This window comes from Puma concolor, chromosome C1 (genome assembly GCF_028749965.1).
Source record: "Puma concolor isolate L17-30 chromosome C1, mPumCon1.1.hap2, whole genome shotgun sequence".
NCBI classification, from domain to species: Eukaryota; Metazoa; Chordata; class Mammalia; order Carnivora; family Felidae; genus Puma; species Puma concolor.
The window spans coordinates 184363695-184387448 of NC_141674.1; the positions used below are offsets into that span (position 1 = coordinate 184363695).

The 23754-nt window shown below is 37.2% G+C and overlaps 1 protein-coding gene across 1 annotated transcript in view; it reads right to left on the reverse strand.

Annotated features, from left to right (window-relative positions):
- Window positions 1-7901: 7901 nt before the first annotated feature.
- Window positions 7902-23754, reverse strand: part of GTF3C3 (general transcription factor IIIC subunit 3) — a 39059-nt gene continuing 23206 nt past the window's right edge. Inside the window, exons 11-18 of the mRNA XM_025935098.2 lie at window positions 22180-22382; window positions 21530-21631; window positions 20326-20461; window positions 17727-17964; window positions 16929-17119; window positions 14768-14892; window positions 11173-11325; window positions 7902-9279 (exon numbers count right to left, since the gene is read on the reverse strand). Of these exons, the coding sequence (XP_025790883.1) occupies window positions 9157-9279; window positions 11173-11325; window positions 14768-14892; window positions 16929-17119; window positions 17727-17964; window positions 20326-20461; window positions 21530-21631; window positions 22180-22382 (1271 nt within the window). The 3' untranslated portion in view covers window positions 7902-9156. The remainder of the gene's footprint in view (window positions 9280-11172; window positions 11326-14767; window positions 14893-16928; window positions 17120-17726; window positions 17965-20325; window positions 20462-21529; window positions 21632-22179; window positions 22383-23754) is intronic.

Consider the following 23754-nt stretch of genomic DNA (forward strand, 5'->3'; position numbering starts at 1 on the left):
CTTTCTTAAAATCTTAAAAAAAAAAAACAAAAAAAAAAAAAAAAAAAAACAAACCAACAACCAGAAGAGGAAGTAGTCTTCTGTACTCATTTTATGGGGCCAGCATTACCCTGACACCAAAACCAGACAAAGTTCCACAAGAAAATTACAGGCCAGTATCTCTGATGAACATAGATGCAAAAATCCTCAACAAAATATTAGCAAACTGAATTCAACAATACCTTAAATGATCATAACCCATAATCAAGTGGGATTTATTCCAGGAATGCAAAGATGGTTGAATATCTGCAAATAAGTCAATGTGATACACCACATTAAGAAATGAAGGATAAAAATCTTATGATCATCTCAATATGTGCAGAGAAAACATTTGATAAAATTCAACTTTTGGGGCGCCTGGGTGGCTCAGTCGGTTAAGCGACCGACTTCGGCTCAGGTATGATCTCTCGGTCCGTGAGTTCATGCCCCGTGTCGGGCTCTGTGCTGACAGCTCAGAGCCTGGAGCCTGTTTCAGATTCTGTGTCTCCCTCTCTCTGACCCTCCCCCGTTCATGCTCTGTCTCTGTCTCAAAAATAAATAAACGTTAAAAAAAATTTTTTTTTAATTCAACTTTCATTTATGATAAAAGTTTCAACAAAGAGGTTATGGAGGGAATGCATCTCAACATAATAAAAGCCACATGTGACAAATGTACAGCTAGCATCATACTCAACAGTAAAAAGCTGAAAGCTTTTTCTTTAAGATTGCAAATAAAACAAGGACACTTATTCTTGCCTCTTTTAATCAACATAGTATTAGAAGTCCTAGCCAGAGCAATTAGGCAAGAAATAAAAGGCATCCAGGGGTACCTGGGTGGCTCAGTTGGTTAAGTGTCTCTTTGTTTTGGCTCAGGTCATGATCTCATGGCTGATGAGTTTGAGCCCCATGTCCGGCTCTGTGCTGACAGCTCAGAGCCTGGAGCCTGCTTTGAATTCTGTGTCTCCCTCTCTTTCTGTCTCTCTCTCAAAAATAAAATAAACATTAAAAAAAGAAAGAGCATCCAAATTGGGAAGGAAGGGATAAAACTGTCACTGTTTACAGATGACATGATATATATAAAAACCCTAAAGACTCCACTAGAAATCTAATAGAACTAATAAATTCAGTAAAGTTGCAGGATAAAAATATTAATTTGAAAATACCAGAAAGAGAAATTAAGAAAGTGATCCCATTTAAAAGTGCATCAGAAAGAATAAAACTTAACCAAGGAAGTGAAACACCTGTATAATGAAAACTTTAAGATGCTAATGAAAGAAATTGAAGAGAGCACAAATAAATGGAAAGATATTCTATGTCCATGGATTGGAAGAATACTGTTAAAATATCCATCCAAACTACCCAATGCAATCTACAGACCAGTGAAATCCATCCCTATCAAAATTCTAATGGCATTTTTACAGAAATGGACACATGATCTTAACATTTGCATGTTTTTACTTTTAAGTAAACACTACACCCAACTAGGGGCTCAAACTCACAACCCTGAGATCAAGAGTTGCATGCTCCACTGACTGAGCCAGCCAGGCACCCCAATAACAACATATTTTTTAAAAAATGAAAAATCTCAGGAGTTTCTTTTGCCTCTTGAGATAACCTGAAGTTGACCCACAGCTGTCAGGACTCACTTGACCCCTGCCTATCTCCACTGCCTTTTTTTTTTTTTTTAATTTTTTAAAATATTTATTTTGGGGAGAGTGCAAGTGGGGGAGGGGCAGAGAAAGGGAGACAAAGGATCTGAAGCGGGCTCTGCTGACAGGCTGAAAGCAGCAAGCCCAATGTGAGGCTTGAACTCGTGAACCACGAGATCATGACCTGAGCCAAAGTCGGACACTCAACCGACTGAGCCACCCAGGTGCCCCTCTAGTGCCTTTAACAACATGTAAGTAACTTCTTGATTCGTTCTAGAGAAGACTTCTGGCTTCAGGATGAAACTAGAGTCATTTGTGTTGTAAGGCAAAGCCAGAAATTTGCTATATGAAGCTCTTAAGTAGTCAAGCACATGGACCACGTACCCTCTCTGTATTTTTAATCTTTACAACATCTCAAAGGAGAACCTTGCAAATCCTTCAAAATCCGCCTCTGCCTCTAAGTCTCTAAGAAGTCTAGCCATATTTATTTCTCTAGCTGCTTCTCTGTCCCCCCAGAATCCACTCTCTGTGCCCAGAACCTGTTCACTTTCCACCCAGGCTACTTCAGTGGTCCTACTCTTTGTTCCCTTGTTTCTGTCCAGATGGAGATGGGGCTGGTCTGCCTTCTGCTGTGATCTTCCTAAGAACTCTGCTTGATTTTCCAAGATCTTCCTTACTTTGCTAAACACTTTCTTTTGAAGTCTCATATTGGCTATTAAAAAAAAATTGAGATTTACAAAAAGACACCATGAAGTGAAAAACAAATGACAAAGACTTAAGTCCAGATTAAATAAAGAGTGCCTACAATTCCATAAGAAAAAAATAGGACCCAGTATGTTTTTTGTTTTTTTTTAATGAGCAAAGGAGAGGTGCCTGTGTGGCTCAGTCGGTTAAATGTCTGACTTCAGCTCAAGTCATGATCTAACCGCTCATGAGTTTGAGCCCCGTGTCAGGCTCTGTGCTGACAGCTCAGAGCCTGGACCCTGCTTGGGATTTTGTGTCTCCCTTTCTCTCTGCCCCTCCCTTGCTCATGCTCTGTCTCTCTCTCTCTCAAACATAAACATTTAAAAAAAATTTTAATGGGCAATGGATGTAACAAAAGCAATTCAAAGAAGAAAAGGATTCTGAAAGGTCTATAAGCATATGAGAAGATAGGTTTCAACTTTACCCGTATGCAACTGCAACATCCATTTCCCACCTATCAATCGGGGGAGAAAATATGTTTGAACTGGGCCTGGGGAAAACAGGTATCCCCACACAATTGGTAAAGCCATCTGGGAGAGCAACTTGGTACCCATATTAAAACTGTGCTGGTGCCCTACAATCCGTTAATCCTGACTATACACAGATCTTTTCTTTTTCATCTGGGAGAGTTAAATCAGATCCTACAAAACTTACACATTGTTGGGGGATAGCCCGATGGAGGTGATCCTGACTGCTCCCAGCGCGAGCCTTCCTGCGTGCGGTGGGAACTTCTGTGACTAGCATACCCCCTCTAGTGGTCAGAGCTTCTACTTTTCTCTCCCAATCAGGAAAGCACCTGAGATGGAGAAAGTGCAGGATCAGCCTCACTCACACCATAAACTGAGCAAGTCTCTGTCCAAGCAAGACAGAACTAATCTGTAAAGCGAGTAATTACAAAAATACTTCTTTCAGCTGTCTATAGTTATGAAGATATGCTTCAATAAGAAAACTTGTTTCATTACAACACTAGCTTGAGAAAAGAGGGAACGGACAGCCCTAGAACTCGCATCAGAACTGACTTCCACCTGTCCTATGCAGCTGTGGGGCGTTGAGCCAGAGGGACCTGTTTGTTGGCTTTCTCTTTCCTCTCTTCACTTGTTTGAACTCCTTTTGCTGAATATAAACACCTGACTCTCTTTACTGAAATGCCAGCTAATTCGGTGCTAATTCGCATTCTACGCTTGCTTACCTTGAGTCCACAAACAGGGTAAATGCCGGGTACGATCTTCAGCGTATCATTAGAAACTTTTAGTGCAGGAAGAGGTTACCCCGATATCTTCTAGACATTTTTTTGGGTCAAGGCCAAAAAATGGACGAGAAACATACGTTAGGGTTCCAGCTGCCCTTTCCATGCTGACGGAGAGCAGTGCAAAGGGACAGAGTTTTGGACGTCATTGCCAAAATGTAGAGAATACTGAATTATTTCTATTCAAATAAATTTAAGCTTTTTGGAGGAAAATGTTAAAAGCTGATATGATGAATGATGAAGTACACTTCTAAATTATAGAAATATACTGCAATGTGTTGCGTATAAAAAAATCATTGCAGGGGATACCTGGCTGACTCAGTCAGTAGAGCACTGGACTCTTGACCTTGGAGTTGTGAGTTGGAGCCCCATGTTGGGCATAGAGCCTACTAAAAAACAAATAAATAAAACTAAAAAAAAAAATCATTGTAGGACTTTGTTCCTCCTATAGGAATTACTTATAACCAAACACCGTGAAATGTAAATGACTTTATAAGGGGCGCCTGGGTGGCTCAGTTGGTTGAGCTTCCGACTTCAGCTCAGGTCATGATTTCAGTCCCTGAATTCGAGCCCCGCGTCAGGCTCCTTGCTGACAGCTGGGAGCCTGGAGCCTGCTTCGGATTCTGTGTCTCCCTCTCTCTCTGACCACCCCCCCTCCCGTTCATGCTCTTGTCTCTGTCTCAAAAATAAAAATTTAAAAAAATAAATGAATTTATAAGATATGGTAACTGCCACAAAGAACTTCTCATTTAGATTGTTTTGTAGCCTTTAATTTCCTTATCTGAAATTTTCTTCTCAAATTTTCCCTTTTTTCTTTTTAAAAGTCAATTTCCCCAATCTTTTCATTAAATTAATTTCAGCAGTTACATTTTTGATGTCATAAGGCTCTCTTAAACTTTGAATATTTCTTTTTATAGCATTCTTCTTTTCACAGATACAATATTTTCTTTTTTTTAAATGAGAGCACACGTGCGCTACGTGCACATGAGCTGGGGAGGGGCAGAGAGAGAGGAAAAGAGGATCCCAAATAGCCTCTGCGTTGTCAGCACAGAGCCCGACACAAGGCTCAGTCTCACATTCTGTGAGATCATAACCTGAACTGAAATCAAGAGTTGGTCGCTTAACCAACGGAGCCACCCAGGCACCCCATCATCTGGGGATATTAATTACATTTTATTTCTCTACTTCCTGTATTGTTTTCTTTGAGGACCCCTCCTCCCCTGCCCATTTGCTCATATGGATCTCTGCATCTCAGAAACTATCCGCAAACGCCTAATGCTCATGAGCTGTCTGTTCCTCGGATAGCTGACTGGGGCCAGGTGGGAGTGGGAGGGTTCGCCCATTGGCAGGCTCCTGGCCAGGACCAGGCTGTTTCACTGGGGACCTGAAACTGTAAGTCTCTATAGGTCTTTTTTCTTGGGCCGGGTTTTTCTCAGAGAGGAACCCTCTAATCCCCTGCTTGGAGGATATAACTTGGCTGCCACTTTTCTGGGAGTCAAATAGGAGGAGGCCAAGGTCACTGTTCAGTGTGCAGACTTTCACTTAATCCGAACACTCTGCCTTCAGCTACACCTGGTGTTCCGGAATCCAGAGATCAACAGAAAATAAACCACCAGTGTTCTGTAGGGCAGGGGTGAAGTGGTAACATGCTCTGAGTGAAGAGGGTAACTTCGAAGATTTTTTTTTTTAACGCTGGCATGCTTTTTTGTTTTTCTTTTTTTAATGTTTATTTTGAGAGAGAGAAAGAGCAGAGGAGGGGCACGTAGGGAGAATCCCAAGCAGGCTCCACACTGTCAACACAGAACCCAACCCGGAGTTCGAACTCACCAATCTTGAGATCGTGACCTGAGCCAAAATCTGAGTCAGACGCTTCACTGCCTGAGCCACCCAGGCACCTCCTGCCTGCTTCTTAACAGACTTTCAACTGCTTCACCTGTTTTTAGCCCAACCTCAGCTGCCTTTGGAGATACCGAATGTTTCTCTTATGCATGAGCCTCTCTGAGCTTGAATCAGCTTGCTTCTGGCTGCCTACTGCCACCACCTGTGGGCACTTAGCTTTCACTCTTCTCTGGTTTATTTAGTTGCTAATTGCCCCTTTGCTTTTTAGCTTCTAAAAACTTTTTTTTTTTTTTCAATATTTAAGTAAACCCTACACCCAACATGGAGTTCGAACTCACGAACCCAAGATCAAGAGACATACGATCTCCTGACTGAGCCAGTCAGGTGCCCCAACTTCTAAAATTGTTTTGTCATTTGCCTGTTTTTGGGTTTTGGGCAGTTTTTTGGTCTTGAAACTTCTGGGTAGCTCTGTAAACAGGGATGTGGTTAGTTGACTGCCTTCAACCATTAGCAACTATAAGCTATGCCTTAGCTTCTGAGCAAGTCTGGAATACAAGGGCCTGGCCATGCCTGCCATCATGGGACTCCTCCAGTAGGTAGTCTTTGGTCCACTGCAGATCAATAAGTCACATTTCTCCATTCAACCCACAAGCATAGCCCAAGAGACGTCCTCAAATACTCTGCTGAAATCCAGATACATTCAAACTGTAGTAGTCCTCTGGGCTACCAAGTCCCCTTCCAAGGAGACAGAGTAGGTCTCCTAAGGAATATAACTTCTATGTGCACTTGAGTCAGCTAGAGTCACGTCAGGAACATCATACTTATGTGTTTCCCAGGATCCACCTTTTCCCCAAATATTGTTTATTTATCATTTCCTTCTTTAAAAGTCCTCAAAATTATAATTTTCAGTTTCATAACCTAACAGCAACTGGATTTGGGACTATGAACTTGGAAATGAAACATTTATAGGTCTCTCTTATCACAGCCTCAGGATTTACTGCTTCTTTTCCATGCTTTTCTACCTCATCCTGTTTGAGTACTGTGCTTTTATAGTGTTAATTACCCCAAGCACAGAAATTGAACAATTCTATGGTCTTACTGTTGACTTTACACCACCAGACCATAGACACATTCCTACTGTTCTTGCCTAAAGTTTTTAAAAGCCTCTTTGTTGTGGATTAGACTTAATGACACTACTTATAACTCTGGGACATTGTCCCTGGTTGCTATATGCCCTTCCTTCTTGTGAAAATAGCTAGAACACATGAATGCTCAATGAAAACAAAGAAGGAATGATAGCTTATCAGTTAGGACTATTTTTGGTGCAAATAACAGAACTCCAGCTAGTATAAAGTGGAATTATAGAACTGGATATATTTATAGAAAGAACCCAAGGGTTGGAACTCAATTTCAGAAAGCATGGGAATGGAAAACTGGAAAATCTTTAGGAACACACAGCATTCTCTCCATCTCTCAACTCTGCTTCTCTTAATGCACAGGCTCTATTTTTCTTTCTCGGCATAAGGGGTTAACTGCTGGTTGGCCCACAGGGAAAGCAGAAAATGTCCTCATAGCTTTCATGTTCCAACCCTACAGCAAGACTTCATCTCAATTCTAAAATTCCCAGAGAAGGATTGAGGAAACTCAATTGGCCCAGCTTGGTATAGGAGCAGACTCCCAGCTGAATCAACAGTGACCAGTAGAAAACAATCTCATTGTATTAAAGTGGCTGTCAGAATTCCAAGGCTGGAGTGAGGATGGTAGATAAGAAAGTGAGTATCAGCTTTTAAAAAGACCCCCAAAGATGTTTACTACAGGGGCTTTTAATAAGCTGAAGTCCTGGAGGATAGAAAATATAACTGCCATTCTCCTTTTTCTTTCTAAAATAAATTTATGCCCAATTTTTATGTTGTAACTCTGAACTGGAATTGTGTTCCCATGAAGGAATGTCTCTGAGCAAGGAGCTTGCTAGTGATCTTCAACATGCTACTTAATTTCTCATCTATAAGATGGAGATGATAATAGTAAGACCAACAATAACACCTACCTTGCAGGTGATTCTCTGAGAGGACCAGAGATCATGTATCTAGAGTATCCGGCACTGTACTTGGCACAGAGTAGCGTAGTAAACACTCAGCAATGGTAGCTATGACTTTAAATGCTAAACAAATTCATGCAATATCAACTTTTTTTTTAGAAGACTGCTAGAGAGATTTATTATTTCCTCCAAGGCTGTTCAGGAGATCAACTGGAGTCACAGCCAGTTGAGTTTAATTCAAGAGAAAAACTCAGAACACAGAATACTCAATTCCCTAAGATTCCAAGATGCAAATCTAACTTATACTCTATCAGTTAACTTCATCATTACCTGCAAATGGCATGAAATAAAATATATAAGCATGTGAAACAGTTATAAAAATACAATTTATTTAAATTATATACACATTTAAATACACACACACACACAGAATACATGATACATTTACTTATTATATACAAATTTTGCTTTTCAACTACTTTGTAGTGGTAAGAATTCCTAAAAAGCCCTCATACTATTTCTTTGATCCTAAGTCTCATACGTGTTTCCCTCTCACAATTAGAATACGTCATACAATCCAAACACACACTTATTACAGCATTTTTTCCCCTAAAAAGAAACTCTCAAAAACTGTTAGTAAACCAAAAGTATATCTTAAAACTATTGTTATCTTAGATTCAAGAACATAACGTATTTAAGTAAAAAATTTTCATCTATTTTTTTAACTTTATCACAGCAATACTTTACTCCATACATAGAATTCTCTAATCTTCCTACATTCCTAGTGATCTTGAAATGCAAACTAGGTCATATTATTAAATGTGGTCCTCTCTTTTCTACATTTTTTTTTGTCAGAAAGCCACCAACATTTGTAATGCATTTTTTAATTTGTCTTGGAACAGGATGTTCTGAATTATGCCCAGCAATCTATACAACTAAGACACATGGAGGTGAAAAGTAAAAGATTAACTCAATTATGTGTCTTCCTACTATATAACCATTTCAAATAATTTTCTTAGGAGCTAAGTCAATTACATAATTGTGCTGATACGAGAAAGAGTCCCAACTTGTCTTTCCTTCAATAACATCCTTTTCTATGTACCTGATAAACTGCCCATGCAATAGTAACAGGGCACTAAGAAATGGAAAGGTCAATGATAATGTAGGTAGAAATGTAGCAAACATTTCTTTCAAATGAATATATTGCTCAAGTTCTGTATTTAGAGAACTGTATTGAGAGGTCACATCTGTCTTACTATATTCCAAGGTACATAGGTGTTTAATACATAGTAATGAATGCACAGATGAATAAATGGTATGAGTAAAAAATGAGCACATTTAGCTCAAAGCTGGCTTAAAGGCTAACATTCTCCATTTCACCTTTGGGGACAATTTTACTAAAAATAATGCTAAAAGAAAATGATAGAACAATGTACAAACTCTTGGAATGATACTTTTGCATATCTATCAAAAGATCATTATCACATATTAAAAATTAAATACAATGATAATTCTCAAACTGTCATTTCTATTTCAGGTTAATACTTAGTTAATACTTAGCCCTTAGACAGAAAATATTGGTCCACACACAGCACCAATGCTTCTTTCTCAGCTGAGGTACTTTATATACAGCAATAGGTATACAAAAGCTTTTGAGCCATTCCAATATTCCCACTGCTCTGATAAATTAGAGACAAGTTGTAGGCAATATCTCTTCGTAAGTCTAACTGGTCAACTTCTATACCCTACGAGGAAAAATACATGAATAAATTATATACTGTTATAAACAGTTATATATACTGTTTCATTAAGTAGAAGTATTCAAAAAGCTTAACATTCATGATACTAAAAAAAAAGTACAAAACTAGGCATATATACCTTGGTTCTAAATTTTTACTAGGTAATACTGATTCAGTTAATCACTGTAACAACTATAGAATTAAATTATTTTAAATGTCTAACCAATAAGTTAAAGAAAAAGTCTCATCCATAGCAGAATAAAATTCTGAAAAATTTTAAAAAAGCCATAGCAGAATAAAATTCCAAATGAATTAAGCATTTAAGAATAAACAAATGAAACCATAAAGGAAAAAAAATATATAGTGGAATAATAATATAATCTTGGGTAGGAAAGGCCCTTCTAAGTACAATGGCAAAAGTAGAAACTATAAAGGAAAAAATACGATTTCATTAAAAAATGTAAAACTTATGCATCTAAAAAAGAAATCATAACACAAATGACCAGATGGGAAATACCTGTACTATATAATAGAAAGCCATATAAAGAATAAGTCTAGGAAGGCATACAGCAAATTAATAATAATAATTACCCTAGGGGTGTTATTACCTTTTTTTCTACTTAATAGCAAAGCAATGAACTCAATGGAGTAGGTTAGATCTATACTAATCTTCCCCAATACAAAGTTTTGGAGTCAACTGTAAAAATATCTGCAACAATTAAAAATGATACCTATAAAGCTTAAGGAGCAATACTTAAAGGCATTTATGAAATAAAAAATACAAAAGTGTATGCATTTCATCAGCGTAACTAAAAAAATATGTATTTATTTGTTTAATGACTAACAATGGACAAGGGTAATAGAAAACAGTTGTGAGGGCATGTGAGGATTACGAATGCAACTTAAAAATATTAGCAAGTAGGGGTGCCTGGGTGGTTCAGTCAGCTAAGTGTCAGACTTCGGCTCAGGTCATGATCTCACAGTTCGTGGGCTCAGGCCCCGCGTTGGGCTCTGTGCCGACAGCTTGGAGCCTGAAGCCTGCTTCAGATTCTGTGTCTCGCTCACTCTCTGCCCCTCCCCCACTCGCACTCTGTGTCTCTTTCTCTCAAAAATAAATTCTTCAGAAATTAAAATAAGAATTAGACTTTAAACACAGATTGTCATAGTATTGGCAACACTTTACCCTATACAGTATCTTAAAACTAAATTCATACTGGCCTTTCACCTTTATAAAGAAATATGTTCGTTACACTTGAACTTTGAAATGAACAATGGCTATATTACTCAACATTCAGGCTTTCTGTCTCCCAGCTCATACCGATAACCACAGAGGCTACCTTAGGGTAACTGAAATGGTCACCACAAGTCATATGTGTCCACATGGTTGCTGATCAGGTCATAACATAAGAATGTCAAAGATCTACTTGTTGCTAAATAAACACATTCAATATGGACAAAATGCATTCTTTTTTTTTCTTTTTTAATGTTTATTTGAGAGTGAGCATGTGCATGCATGAGCAGGGGAGGGGCAGAGGGAGAGGGAGAGGGAGGGGGGGAGAGAGAGAGGGAGAGGGAGAGAGAGAGGGAGAGGGAGAGAGAGAGAGAGAGAGAGAGAGAGAGAGAGAGAGAGAGAGAGAAAGAGAGAATACCAAGCAGTCTCCACACTGTCAGTGCAAAGCCCAGCACAGGGCTTGATCTCACGACCACAAGATCATGACCTGAGCCAAAATCAAGAGTCGGACGCTTAGCCAACTGAGCTACCCAGGTGCCCCTGGAAAAAATCCATTCTAATATGTAATTTATTTCACTAGCTGGACCACAACATAAGCTAACTGCACTTCTCTCTAGATGAAATGAAATAAAATGACTCCTCAGTTTTTAAAGCAAATCATACAATACCTCTACCACAAGTGGAGGGAGATCCAAGGCCTTCTGATAATAGTGGATTGCAAGATGAATCAGCCCCAGCTGGTGAAGGCCACGGCCCAAATTGTAGAATGATTCCTGGCAAGGCCCACGTATGCTGAGGTATCGATTAAGAAAGGAAAAGCCCTACCCAAAAGAAAAAGATAATTCATTATTATTCTCATTTGACCGGTATATATTTGAACAACTATATGTGCCAGGTATATTCTGTACAGAATACAAGTATTTAAAAAAGGGCGCCTGGATGGCTTAGTCAGTTAAGTGTCCAACTCTTGATTTCAGCTCAGGTCATGATCCCTGGGTCATGAGACCAAGTCCTATGTAGGGCTCTGTACTGGGCGTAGAACCTGCTTGCTTCTCTCTCTCCCTCTCCCACTGCCCCTCCCGCTTGTGCTCTAAAAGAGACACAATCTCATCCTGAAAGAACATATGTCTGTGGCATAGTGCTATATCACAATTTAGTCTAGAGCTCTTCTGAAGATATAAAGGAAAGATTTATTTTTTTTAAGGACAAAAATATTTACAGAAAACAAAGTCCAATGTTAAAACTGTCAAAGATCCATAATCTTTAAGAACACAGGATTGTTTTTAAGGTTCCAAGTTGGCTTTTGTGACATTAGAGGCCAATAAACTTTTTTTTTCTTTTTTTGGGGGGGGAGGGTGAGAGAGCACACATGCATGAGTGGGGGAGGGGCATAGAGAGAGAGAGAGGGAGAGAGAGAGAATCCCAAGCAGGCTCTGCACCATCACTGCAAGATCATGACCTGAGCTGAAGTCAGATGTTTAACCAACTGAGCCACCCAGGTGCCCTGAGGCCAATAAACTTCTTGATTCAAGATGTCTAAAAGCTTGAGCAAAATATAAAATCTAAGCTCTTAAAATGGTAATTTTAGAAAGGTTTCTTCTCAGGGACAAACTCACTTAAGTATACCTAAACTTTCTGGGTCAATGGTACCTTTTTTGTAAGTTACCTCTCAGGACCTTAATAACCTCTTAACCCAAAAAATTTGATTCTTCCCCTGAAAGCTTCTGACTCAAAGACTTTATGGAAAAAATATCAGAACACAGATAGAATACTGCAGGCTCCACGTGTGTCACAGTGTCCAAAAAGCACCTGCTTCGTCTCTTACTGTATTCATTTTCCCCTTTAATGCATCTTCAAGTTACCAGCTGCAGAAAGTTACCGACTGCAAAAGTGCAAGTGTCCTATGTTAAGTAATTAAATAAATATAATCTCCAGCTGTGAGCGTAGACTATAAAATGCAACTATTTCCTGGGTGATCTGCTTTCTGATAAATGGTCACAAATTTTTCTTCATAAAAAAAAATAAAAATTAATGAATTCTTTAGAATTAATGCATTTTAGGAATAAAAATAATTATGTTCACTAAACTCATACTTTCTGCATAATAAAATAACCCATATTTATAGGTGACTATAACTTCTACTCCACTGAAAATCATGGTTCTGTTAAGTAAAGCAGACAAACTATTAGTCTCAGAGAATTAGCAAATCTTCCTAGTTTAAGATGACAAATTTAAAGATAAAAATTTGAGAAAGAATAATAAGCCCAGATGAATTACTGCAACCCAAATAAACTTGTAGGTCTTCTGATACAATAACAGGATTTGAATTACCTGCTGCATTTTAAGAAATTTTTAACAAACTTAGGAGACCACTGAAACACTATTCAAATATTTAGTGATTTAAAAGCTAGGTAATAGAGACAGCCACTTTATCTCTTAGGCGATAAGAGTTTTGACAAACAAAAAATTTAATGGAATAGAAATAAAAGAGTCCTTTTTACATTAACTGTGTTACTTTCAAACTTTTTGTCACATTATTCACTAAAGTGTCCAAGTAATATACACTGTACATAAAATATTAAATACGGGCAGAATTATAAGATTTACTTTCACAGTATAATAAGAAGGTAGGAAAGATAGTAAAACATATGAAATTAGTTTTTTTTATTTGAAATTAGTTTGTTTTTAACTACTCCAAAGGAAAATTAATTATGATCATGTAGCATAAGGAAATAGATTCACAAGAAATTAAAACAATTTAAGAATCACGTTTACAATGAAACTTGTTTTTAGAAACTTTTTTTAATGGAAAATGTTTATCATACACAAAAGTAGACAGATTAGGACAACAAACCCCCATATACCCATCACTTCTTGTTTTATCTCAATCTCCAACCAATTAAACACTGCTGTTTAAATATACCAGTGATTTGAAAGTTAGCTTCTAAATTACTGTGCAGTACACATATTTTTTCCCTACCAGGCAAAAACTACATACTTTAACTATTTTTTTTATTTACTTATTTAGAGACAGAAAGAGAGCATAAGTGGGAGAGAAGGGCAGAGTAAGAGAAACAATCTTAAACAGGCTCCATACTCAGCATGGAGCCTGATGTGGGGCTCGATCTCACAACCCTGGAATCATGACCTGACCTGAAATAAGAATCAGACACTCAACCAACTGAGCCCAGGCACCCCTATTTTAACTATTTAGTAATAAGTCAATCCATAAAAATTTCCTATTAATGTTTACCAGAATATAAGCTTCATGAGGGTAAGGAATTCTGCCTGTATACTCATTCACTACTATATCCCCACTCCTAGCACAGTGGGTGCTCATTATATATTTAATTTATAAACAATCCTACGTTACCTAAAACAGCAAAAGTATCCATTAAGAGAGAAAAAAACTTAGAGCAAGAGGTGGATAAATATCACAATTGTCTTTTGGTTTTGGTTTTACTTTTTATTATGAAAAATTTCAAACATACAAAAGTAAAGAGAACATTATAATGAATCCCAACACCTAGCTTTAACAATTATCATCATTTGAATTTAGGCTTTCTTTTAACCATTTTACTTTAAAAACCAAACCCACATGAAAAATTCCTTTACTAAATCCTGCTATTCCATTCAAGTCAACATTTTTTTCCTTCCATAACTACTTAAAAAACATGTCTTTACATGAGTCAAACATATAAAAACAACACAAAAGTACTAAAGATACAGTGGTAAACAAGACAGATAGAATCCCTGATCTCTTGGAGTTTACATTCTTATTAGAGAAGACAAACTATATAAAAAGTAAACAAGAAAATAAAAAGACTACAACCATGAAAACTTTAAAAGAGCAATTTGTTGGTGGTGATGTAAAGAAACAGTCAACACAGTCACATATTCATACATTACTAGATATATATATTATGTATTTTTAAAACTGATTTACAATAAATCAGTCATCAGGACCTAGAAGACTGGAGGTCTTAGGGGCTCCAAAGTCTTAAGGAAGCCTTCAGACTCTTCTGTGTCCTCTTTGTGATCTGGCTGTGTACCCTTTCTACATGGCTACATAAGTCTTAGCCAGGAGCACCACCACTAGATGTTGAGTCCATGCTGAGTGCTAAACAGAGGGATAGGTGTTGGAACTCCCAACATGTATGTATACTAAGCAGGTATTCCTTCTAAAGCAGGATAACAAAAGCATTAAGTATATTCATTTTTAAAGAACATAAAACCAAGTAATGAGAAATCTAAATGAATTACCTGCACAGTAAGAGCATGTCTCCTTAATACATACTTCTGAGAGGCCATGTGAATAAACGTTAGGCCTATACACAGACTATAGAGAGGTTCATGGGGATGGGTGCGAAAGGCTTGCACATATTGTCCTGAAAAAAGAACAGTGGTGTCAGATGGGTGTGACAAGAGCATAGTTCCCTATTTCTTCAGTTATTCAAATATACTTTATTGCTAAACAGTACTGATTTTTAACATATGCAAGGTGTACATTTTAAAATATCAATCAGATGCACATTAATTTGAAATTTTAAAACAATGTATAAAATATAACAAAATTAGGAGGATTTACCTATAAATATATCCTCATCACCCAGATTAAATATGAGCAACTAAAACCTTTTTTTAGGCACAGCTAGACATTTCCATGTAGAGTAATACTTCCAAAATAATTTACCAATTGTGATCGTAAGTCTATTTTAAGATCTTAAATCTATTTTAAAAGAAACAAGGGAATGTGTCTTTGGTGAATTCTTTTGTTATAAATTCAAATGTGATGGATCATGGAGATGAAAAAAAGAAAAATAGCTCTGTTTTGTTTTTTAGGATTATGGGTGTTGTTTCCCAAATGGAGCACTACTTTGTTTTTCCTGAGAAAAACATGTTTTCCTTGTTTCCATGTATTTACATATGTAACTGCTTCATGTCAAAAGTTTATCCATATGAGACAGGGGAATTTAAGCAAAATTTTTATTTTTTTGATAAGCAAATTTTTAAGCAAATTTTTTTATAAAGGGATGATCTATAATTTATCATACACAGGTAAAAACTTCTATTCTTTCCGGCTCTGTGCCAGAAGACATGGCACCACAGAATCTCTTTAGCAGCACAGATGGTAGACTGCCATTTGCACTTTCTATTTTTACCTTCTGCAAAAGGTCCTAAATATAGGAAAATAATATAAATCTGTTTTATATTTTCTTACCATTAAACAAACAGTTCCAAAACACACACACCAGAGGTAAGTTTCAACATCTGATGTTCAAGGTTACTGTCAAGTGAGTTGGGCAACACTAGCTCTTAGGCAGCAAGAGATACATGCCTCATTTTAAATTTAAACATTTGACCAGGTATTTTTCTAATTTGCTTCTGATTCCCTATTATAGAAAATTTCAAGTGACTAATTTTCCCTGAGTTTAATTAGAATTAGCAAGCACAATGTAAATAAATCTTGGTATAAAGACTTGTCTCCTTAAGGAACAAACTATCAGCAAATCTTAAATCCATTTTTGTACTATAGCCAATTAAAATCAGGTAGCAAAGAATCCACACACACACACACACACACACATTTTTTTTTTTAGACAGAGACTGCATGAACCAGGGAGAGGGGCAGAGGGAGAGAGAGAGAAAGTCTCAAGCAGGCTTCACGCTCCACACAGAGCCTGACACAGAGTTCAATCCCATGACCTTGGGGGATAATGACCTGAGCAGAAATCAAGAGTCAGATGCTCAATCGACTGAGGCACCCAGGCACCCTGCAAAGCATCCATAATTAATGAAAATTATTTAGAAAACAAACTAGTCTAAGCAGGAGAATTATTGGCCTTTAGAATGAATTATAAAACTTACTTCAGCCTTTTGAACCAAAGCTTTGTAAAAAAAAATAAATACTAATATTCATTATTATCATTACTGCCAACACAGCTACTTACTGTATGTGCCAGGCATTTTTTTTTTTTAATGCTTTACATTAACTCATCTAATTTTCACAATAATTTGTAAGGCAGGTCCAATTATTACCTCCATTTCAGAGATAAAGAAACTGAAGCACTGGGAGGTAGAATAACTTGCCATGAGGGAGCTGCTATTTAAACACAGGTAGGGGCGCCTGGGTGGCTCAGTCGGTTAAGCGTCCGACTTCAGCTCAGGTCATCATCTCACGGACCGTGAGTTTGAGCCCCGTGTCGGGCTCTGGGCTGATGGCTCAGAGCCTGGAGCCTGCTTCCGGTTCTGGGTCTCCCTGTCTCTCTGCCCCTCCCCTGTTCATGCTCTGTCTCTCTCTGTCTCAAAAATAAATAAACAAACAAACAAAAAAAACCATAAACACAGGTAGTTTTCTGCTCCAGGCCCGGCTGTTAACCATCATACCATCCACACTTGACAAAGTCACATACAGGACACTTACCAAGCGCGTGCTTAAAACTACCAGATACAAATGCATTGTGTCCATTCAAGACACACAGGGCATGATTATCTGGGTTTTTCAGCATTAGGCGAAGACAGAAGCGATGATGTCGTACCTCTTGGGAGTGCATGGTAACCTGATTGAAAATGTTCCAGAGCTGAGGTTTATTGACATTTTCCATTACCATCACCCTAAAATTGCAGACAGAGAGGGAGGGTAAAAAATAATGTAAAAAGAAAAACTTCTGATTCTAAGAATGAAATACTTCATTCAGCGCAGCAACATTTTCCTACAATGAAAACCAGACTATTGCAACATATTTAAGCATAAACACTCACACAGTGATTTTTCCCAGAAGATGCTACTTGAGTTAGTATTTCTACATCTTGTTTGTTCTTTTTAACAAAACTTTTAAGCCAAAAAAAAAGAATCAAGTAGTTTGTTTCACCTATTCTCCCCCAGCCCACTACAGCTCCAGTACAATGAACAGTGAGTAACAGCTAATAACAGTGTGTGCCAGACATTGTTAAAAGGCCATATCTATAATAATTCACTTAACTCTCATAATAATCCTACAAGGAGGTAATATTATAATATCCATTTTATAAATGGGGAGACTGAGGTACAAGAGGTTAAATATATGAGAGGGCATGCCTCTGAGAATCATCAATGATTTGAATTTACCTGTAAGCCACAAGAGAGTTAAAACAATTTATTAATTCTTGAGTATGAGAGACTAAATCAAAGTAAATACACATCCTCTTTCAAAGAATCTAAAATAAGTTATTGGAAAATTACCTGATATAGTTGTATGCCTTTCTGAAATTTTTGTCCAGTATTGCAGCAGACAGACCAAAGTATTCTAATTCTTTGCGTTTTTGCCTGTCATCATAAAATGAATAATATTCCAGTGAAGAATCCACAAGTAACTCAGCCTCTTGATATCGGGATAGGTCGCATAAGGAGTATATGGCCTTCAACAGAAGGTTCCACCAGTCATCTTTTGTCAAGACACTTGTGAGTACAGCAAATATTGCTAAAATGATACCAGTGAAAATCAGTTAGGACACTGTATTTTCAGAAATAACAATATTAGAAAAATCCGTATGATCAATTTTAAGGCTAAATTTAATACACACATTCCTATGGGCCTGAATTCTTGCCAACACTCTTTAGACAATGATGAAGTGGATAGTTTTCTGCTTACGCTACTTCAACACCAGCCCTCTGCTCTGCCTAACAATCCACAACCCCAGGTAATTCTTACTTCTGGTTTGTCCTCTACAAATTCCAGCTATGTCATCTGTATCTGTCAGTGCTAGCTAGGATATATGGTCCTCCAGGGCAGAACAAGTAAGTGAGTATTCCATGACTGAAGTCAGATACAGGATTCTGCACATACAAGGAATTCAAAAGTTTGCTTAGCAAAGGACTTCAAGATTTAGATTGTTCTTGATCTTTTTATAATCTTAATATTTTCTCTGCCTCAAAATTTCTTTTCCTTCAAAATCTTGTCTGTAAGAGCGTCCTTTTTTATAAATTTATAACTCGAGAAATATCAAAAGCTATAAAAATTTTTTAGTCTTTGACCCAGTAATTCTCCTGAGAATATATCCTATACAAATAGTCAAAAATATGGATAAATGCATAGTATTATTTATAAAAGAAAATTATCAGAAACAACCATATATCAAAAAATAATAAGGGAATAATTAAATTATGGGATTGCTATCCAATGGAGTATTAAACATTCCTTAATGATAATAGCTATGAAGAGACCAGCATGAGAAAACATATGTGAGAAAATGTTGAGTGAAAAAATCAGAGTACAGGCATGCCTGGGTAGCTCCATCAGTTAAGCATCTGACTCTTGATTTCAGCTCACAGTTTGTGAGTTCAAACCCGCACTGGGCTCCGTGCTGACAGCGCAGAGACTGCTTGGAATTATCTCTTTCCCTCTCTTTCTGCCTCTCCCTCACTTGTGCTCTCTCCCTCACTCATGCTTTCTCCAAAAAAATAAATAAACTTAAAAAAAAAAAAAGTACAAAGATGCACGTAACATAAAGAGACCTTGTTCATCCTATCCTGGTACACAAATGTAACATGATCCCTACCATGATGAAATTAACAAAAAAAACCCTTTATGAACCTAAGAAAAACCAACAATGGACCTGAAATGAGAAAATACTGAAAGAGAAAACTTGACAGAATCACATATAGAGAAAAATATAAGAAAATATAGTCTTAAACACATGAAGCAGAGTCTACCTTTGAGATGGGCCCAGAATCCATGAGCTGTAGAGATAGGCTTCTGAGGCATTTATATCTAGATTATGAGCAGCTGATCCTCATTCCTTTCCTGACTCTCCTCCCCTGCAAAACCTACTTATGTTAGGTCCTCATAATGTGCTTACAGAGATTCAGCTCTTCTGGATTTTAAAACCCTTTTCCATTGCACACTGCACACACTGACAGACTGATACCTCCAGTTTAGACTCTTTTCAAGTTTCTCTTTTCAACCTCACCCAAACATACTTGAGGCATACTTGAGGCATTACTAAATATAGACACCTTTTAAAATCAAATTACTCGAGACTAGGTCAAAGCAATTTATTTTAGAGTTTCTATGACTATTGCTACATTTATCAAAAATGAATTTAACAGAGAATGAAATACATGTAATTGAAGTGACTGGACAAATATAGTAATTTATATTGCCATCTAATCTTCACAAATTTCTTAAAATAACATATTTTCTTCTTAAAAGGTCAAAAGTTCTGTTTAGTTTTTTCACAGGGAGATCCAAGCAGATGGTTTCCTTCTAATTTTTAAAAAGTAAAGTATTTACATGTAGCCTTCCTTTTCTTCTTTTAACATCAAATGAGTTTATTATACTTGAAGGATCTGGATTAGAAATTTCATTTTATTTGAAAATGGTGTATTTTCTTTTTTTCTATGAGAGAGAGAGAGAGAGCAGAGGAAAGGGGCAGAGGGAGAGAGGAAGAGGGAGAGGGAGAGGGAGGGAGGGAGGGAGAGGGAGAGGGAGGGAGGGAGGGAGAGGGAGAGGGAGGGAGGGAGGGAGGGAGGGAGGGAGGGAGGGAGAGGGAGAGGGAGGGAGAGGGAGAGGGAGAGGGAGAGGGAGAGGGAGAGAGGAAGTGAGAGGGAAAGAGAATCTTAGTAGGATCTATGCTGAGCGGGGAGCCGGATGTGGGGCTCCATCCCACAACGCTAAATCATGACATGAGCCAAAATCAAGAGTCAGATACTCAACTGACTGAGCCACCCAGGTGCCCCAGAAAAGGGTATATTTTCAATTAAGTTACTATCAGGTATTATTTCATGAATATTTTTTGAATTCAGTCACATTTTATGCAATAAAGCAAATGAAAGTAATTACCTTTTGCATCACAATTTGCGGTCTCTTGGTCACTGTTGTCTGATATTTTGTCTCTTGACACTTTTATAAGGTAGAGATGCCTCTCTCCAGATTTGGAGCTAGATATCAAACAAACTTGAGCTCTATTCATTGCTACCTGAATTTAAAATAACAATTTGAGATTTTTTTAGTCATATACTTTAATATTTTAAGTAATCTCCATACCCAACATGGGGCTCAAACTCACAACCACAAGATAAAGAGTCTTGTGCCCCTCCAAATGAGCCCGTCAGGCACTCCAGTCATATAATTTTTTTAAAGAAAATCTATGGGTCACAAGTACCACAGGTATACCTGAAATCTTCTTTAGTAGGGGAAAAAAAAGGCCAAATTACTGTGTATTTAAACACCTAAAAGAGAACAGACTTATTTTTTTCTTCCCAAGGGAATTTAGATCACACTGCTTACCTTAGCAGGGAAAAAGAAGGCAATTCACATTAATTTATAACATATGTACATGCACACATAACCACTTCCCTGAAAAAAAGCTAGACTTGGAAATGATGTCACACATGGAAAACATTTTTGCAAAGTGAACAATTTTGGCACGTGGTACTGTCTACAAAGCCAGTAACTGATAACACTATGGTTCTCACTTTTCTGAATTTGTACTAGCAAAGACTTTATTTCACTTACTCTACCTACAGTCAAGTTTACACTTTCATGTAGAACTTTCAGTTACAGTCAACCCTTGAACCATACAGGTTTGAACTGCACAGGTTCACTTATACATGGGTTTTTATAGTACAGTACTATAAATGTATTTTCTCTTCCTTATAATTTTCTTAACAACATTTTCTTTTCTCTAGCTTCCTTTATTTTAAGAATACAGTATATAATACCTTTAACACACAAAATATGTGTTAATCACCTGTTCATGTTATCAGTAAGGCTTCCAGTCAACAGTCGGCTAGTAGTAGTTATGTTTTGGGGAAGTTAAAAGTTATATGCGAATTTTAACTGTGTTAGAGTTGATGGTCCTAACTCCCATGTTGTTCAAAGGTCATACATACCAGTAACCTCTAAGTCTTTTGTCTATATCTGACTTTCATTTTCAAAAGTTTGAGAGTAGAACAGTTATAAAATAGCTATAATCTATGTTTAAATCAAATTCTAAACATTTAAACAGTCAACAGCACTAACATAAGGAAAGACCATTACCCACCTTTAAAAGCATGGCTAACATGGTAAGTAAGGTATCCACATAACCATACGTTTTGCCTTGGGAAAACAATAGAGTAGAACGATGAAGCAATAACTTCAGTTCCTAAATAAATAAGCACATGATAATGAATGTGACAAGATTCCTTTGCTGTAAGTTGTTTTGTCTGCATGGAAGAGTTTTTTTTTTTTTTTTTTTACATTTATTTATTTTTGAGAGACAGAGACAGAACACAAGTGGGGGGAGGGACATAGAGAGAGAAGGAGACACAGAATCTGAAGCAGGCTCCAGGCTCCAAGCTGTCACGGGGCTCGAACTCACAAACTGTGAGATCATGACCTGAGCCGAAGTCAGACACTTAACCAACTGAGCCACCCAGGTGCCCCAGAAGAGTTTTGTTTTAGAAACCAAACCTTAACAACATTTGCTTTATGATCTTTCACAACTTAAGATCCAACATTTTAGACACATAACTTACAGTGTCTAACAAGAGGCTGAAACTTAAATTCAAAATTACTCTTCAAAAACAGTGAATTTATTAATACACTAAAATAAATCTTTTGGATACAAACCGTATACACATCCTTAACGGAGGAAAAAGTTCAAAAACACAATCCACCAAGGAAAACTTCCTTTCACATGACATGGCCTACCTGCTGTGCAGCATTTGCATCCTGTGCTAAAGTATCTGGATCATACATTGGTTCCAGAGCTTCCAGAGCTTTCTCAGGACGGCCCAGCTGCTGCTGAAGGGTGGAAAGTGAAATTCTTGCATCCAAATGAAGGGGGGCCAGATCAACCACTTTGCCATAGCTTTCCGCAGCGCGTTCCATATAGCCTAAGGCCTTTAAACATTCTAAGATGATGTTAAAATAAAGCATAATAAATATGATCTACAGATTTGTAAGCTTGCCAAAATTATTTTTCCACTTTAAAGAAATATTAAATATTTCTTATATTAAATATAAAATTAATATAAAATATAATATTAAATATAAAATATTCCACTTTAAAGAATTATAAAAATGAAATGTCTGCATATTTCTAATACTTTAAAACAGCCATTCCTTCTAATCTCCATCTACTGATTGATCCATCTATTGATTTCTCTAAATCCAAATTGCTACAAGGATGTAATCAGCACATACATACACTTTGAGGTTCTGCTTTATTTAGTTATTAGCATTATACTTTCAACATTTCCCACATCTTCCTTAGCATTTTGAATGGTTATAACATTCAACTATTTATTTAACCATATTATCTGATATTTAGGTTATTTCTGAATTTATACTCTAATACATAGCAATGCAGTAAACATTTTCATGTATATAAGCCATGTCTAAAAATTGGCAAACCTATTTAACCCACAGAGGTGTTTTGTTAGGCCACAGTGCTGTTAAAAACAATACATGGCCTCCATTTTTTAAATTTCGGATTCTTATGAACTCTAAGTTACCGGATTCTTTTGACAAATCTGAATTGGCAACACTCTCCTGTTCCCACATGGCACATCAGCCTATGCTGAGAAACAGCAGCATCCTCTGGAGAGGGCTCTCCAGTTCTCCCCCCAAGCCCTGCGCCTCTTCACTTGCCCACTTCACTCATTTTCGTTATTTGCCAGGCTCCTGAGTTTTGTGATACCCAATATAAACTACCTCCCCTCATCTCACTCAATTATTTCCTCAGGGTAAGTTCTCAGAAGGGAAGTTACTGGGCTCTATTCCTCAAACTTTATGCCAATCAGTCATTAAATCCTACCAGTTGAACTCTCCAGCGACAACACTAATCTAGGCCTTTTCCATCTCGTTCCCTTTTCATTACAATTACCTCCTAAAATGGTTCTTTCGCTTTCAAATCCTTTCTCAAATCTCAAATTTCTCAACTCTCTCCCGAGTATCATCTTTAGGTTAAACTTTGATAGTAAGCAATAAAAACTCCATCTCCCTGCTCATGTCTTTTAAATTCAAATATCACAAATAATGTTTTTATGATGGTTATTACATTTGTATTCATGTTCACTCATCCAAACAGTAAAGAGTTATCTTTAAGTGTTCTTAGCAATTTCATATTGTGATAGGTCTCAAAATAACCCAAATTGTCAATCAATGCTTCTCTAGTTATAGAAAACTTTCTACCATTATATAATATTTTAAGAACTATTAGAACTTTCTGCTATCATGTAATATTTTAGACAAAAACTATTCAACTTTTAATGCATCTTTTAT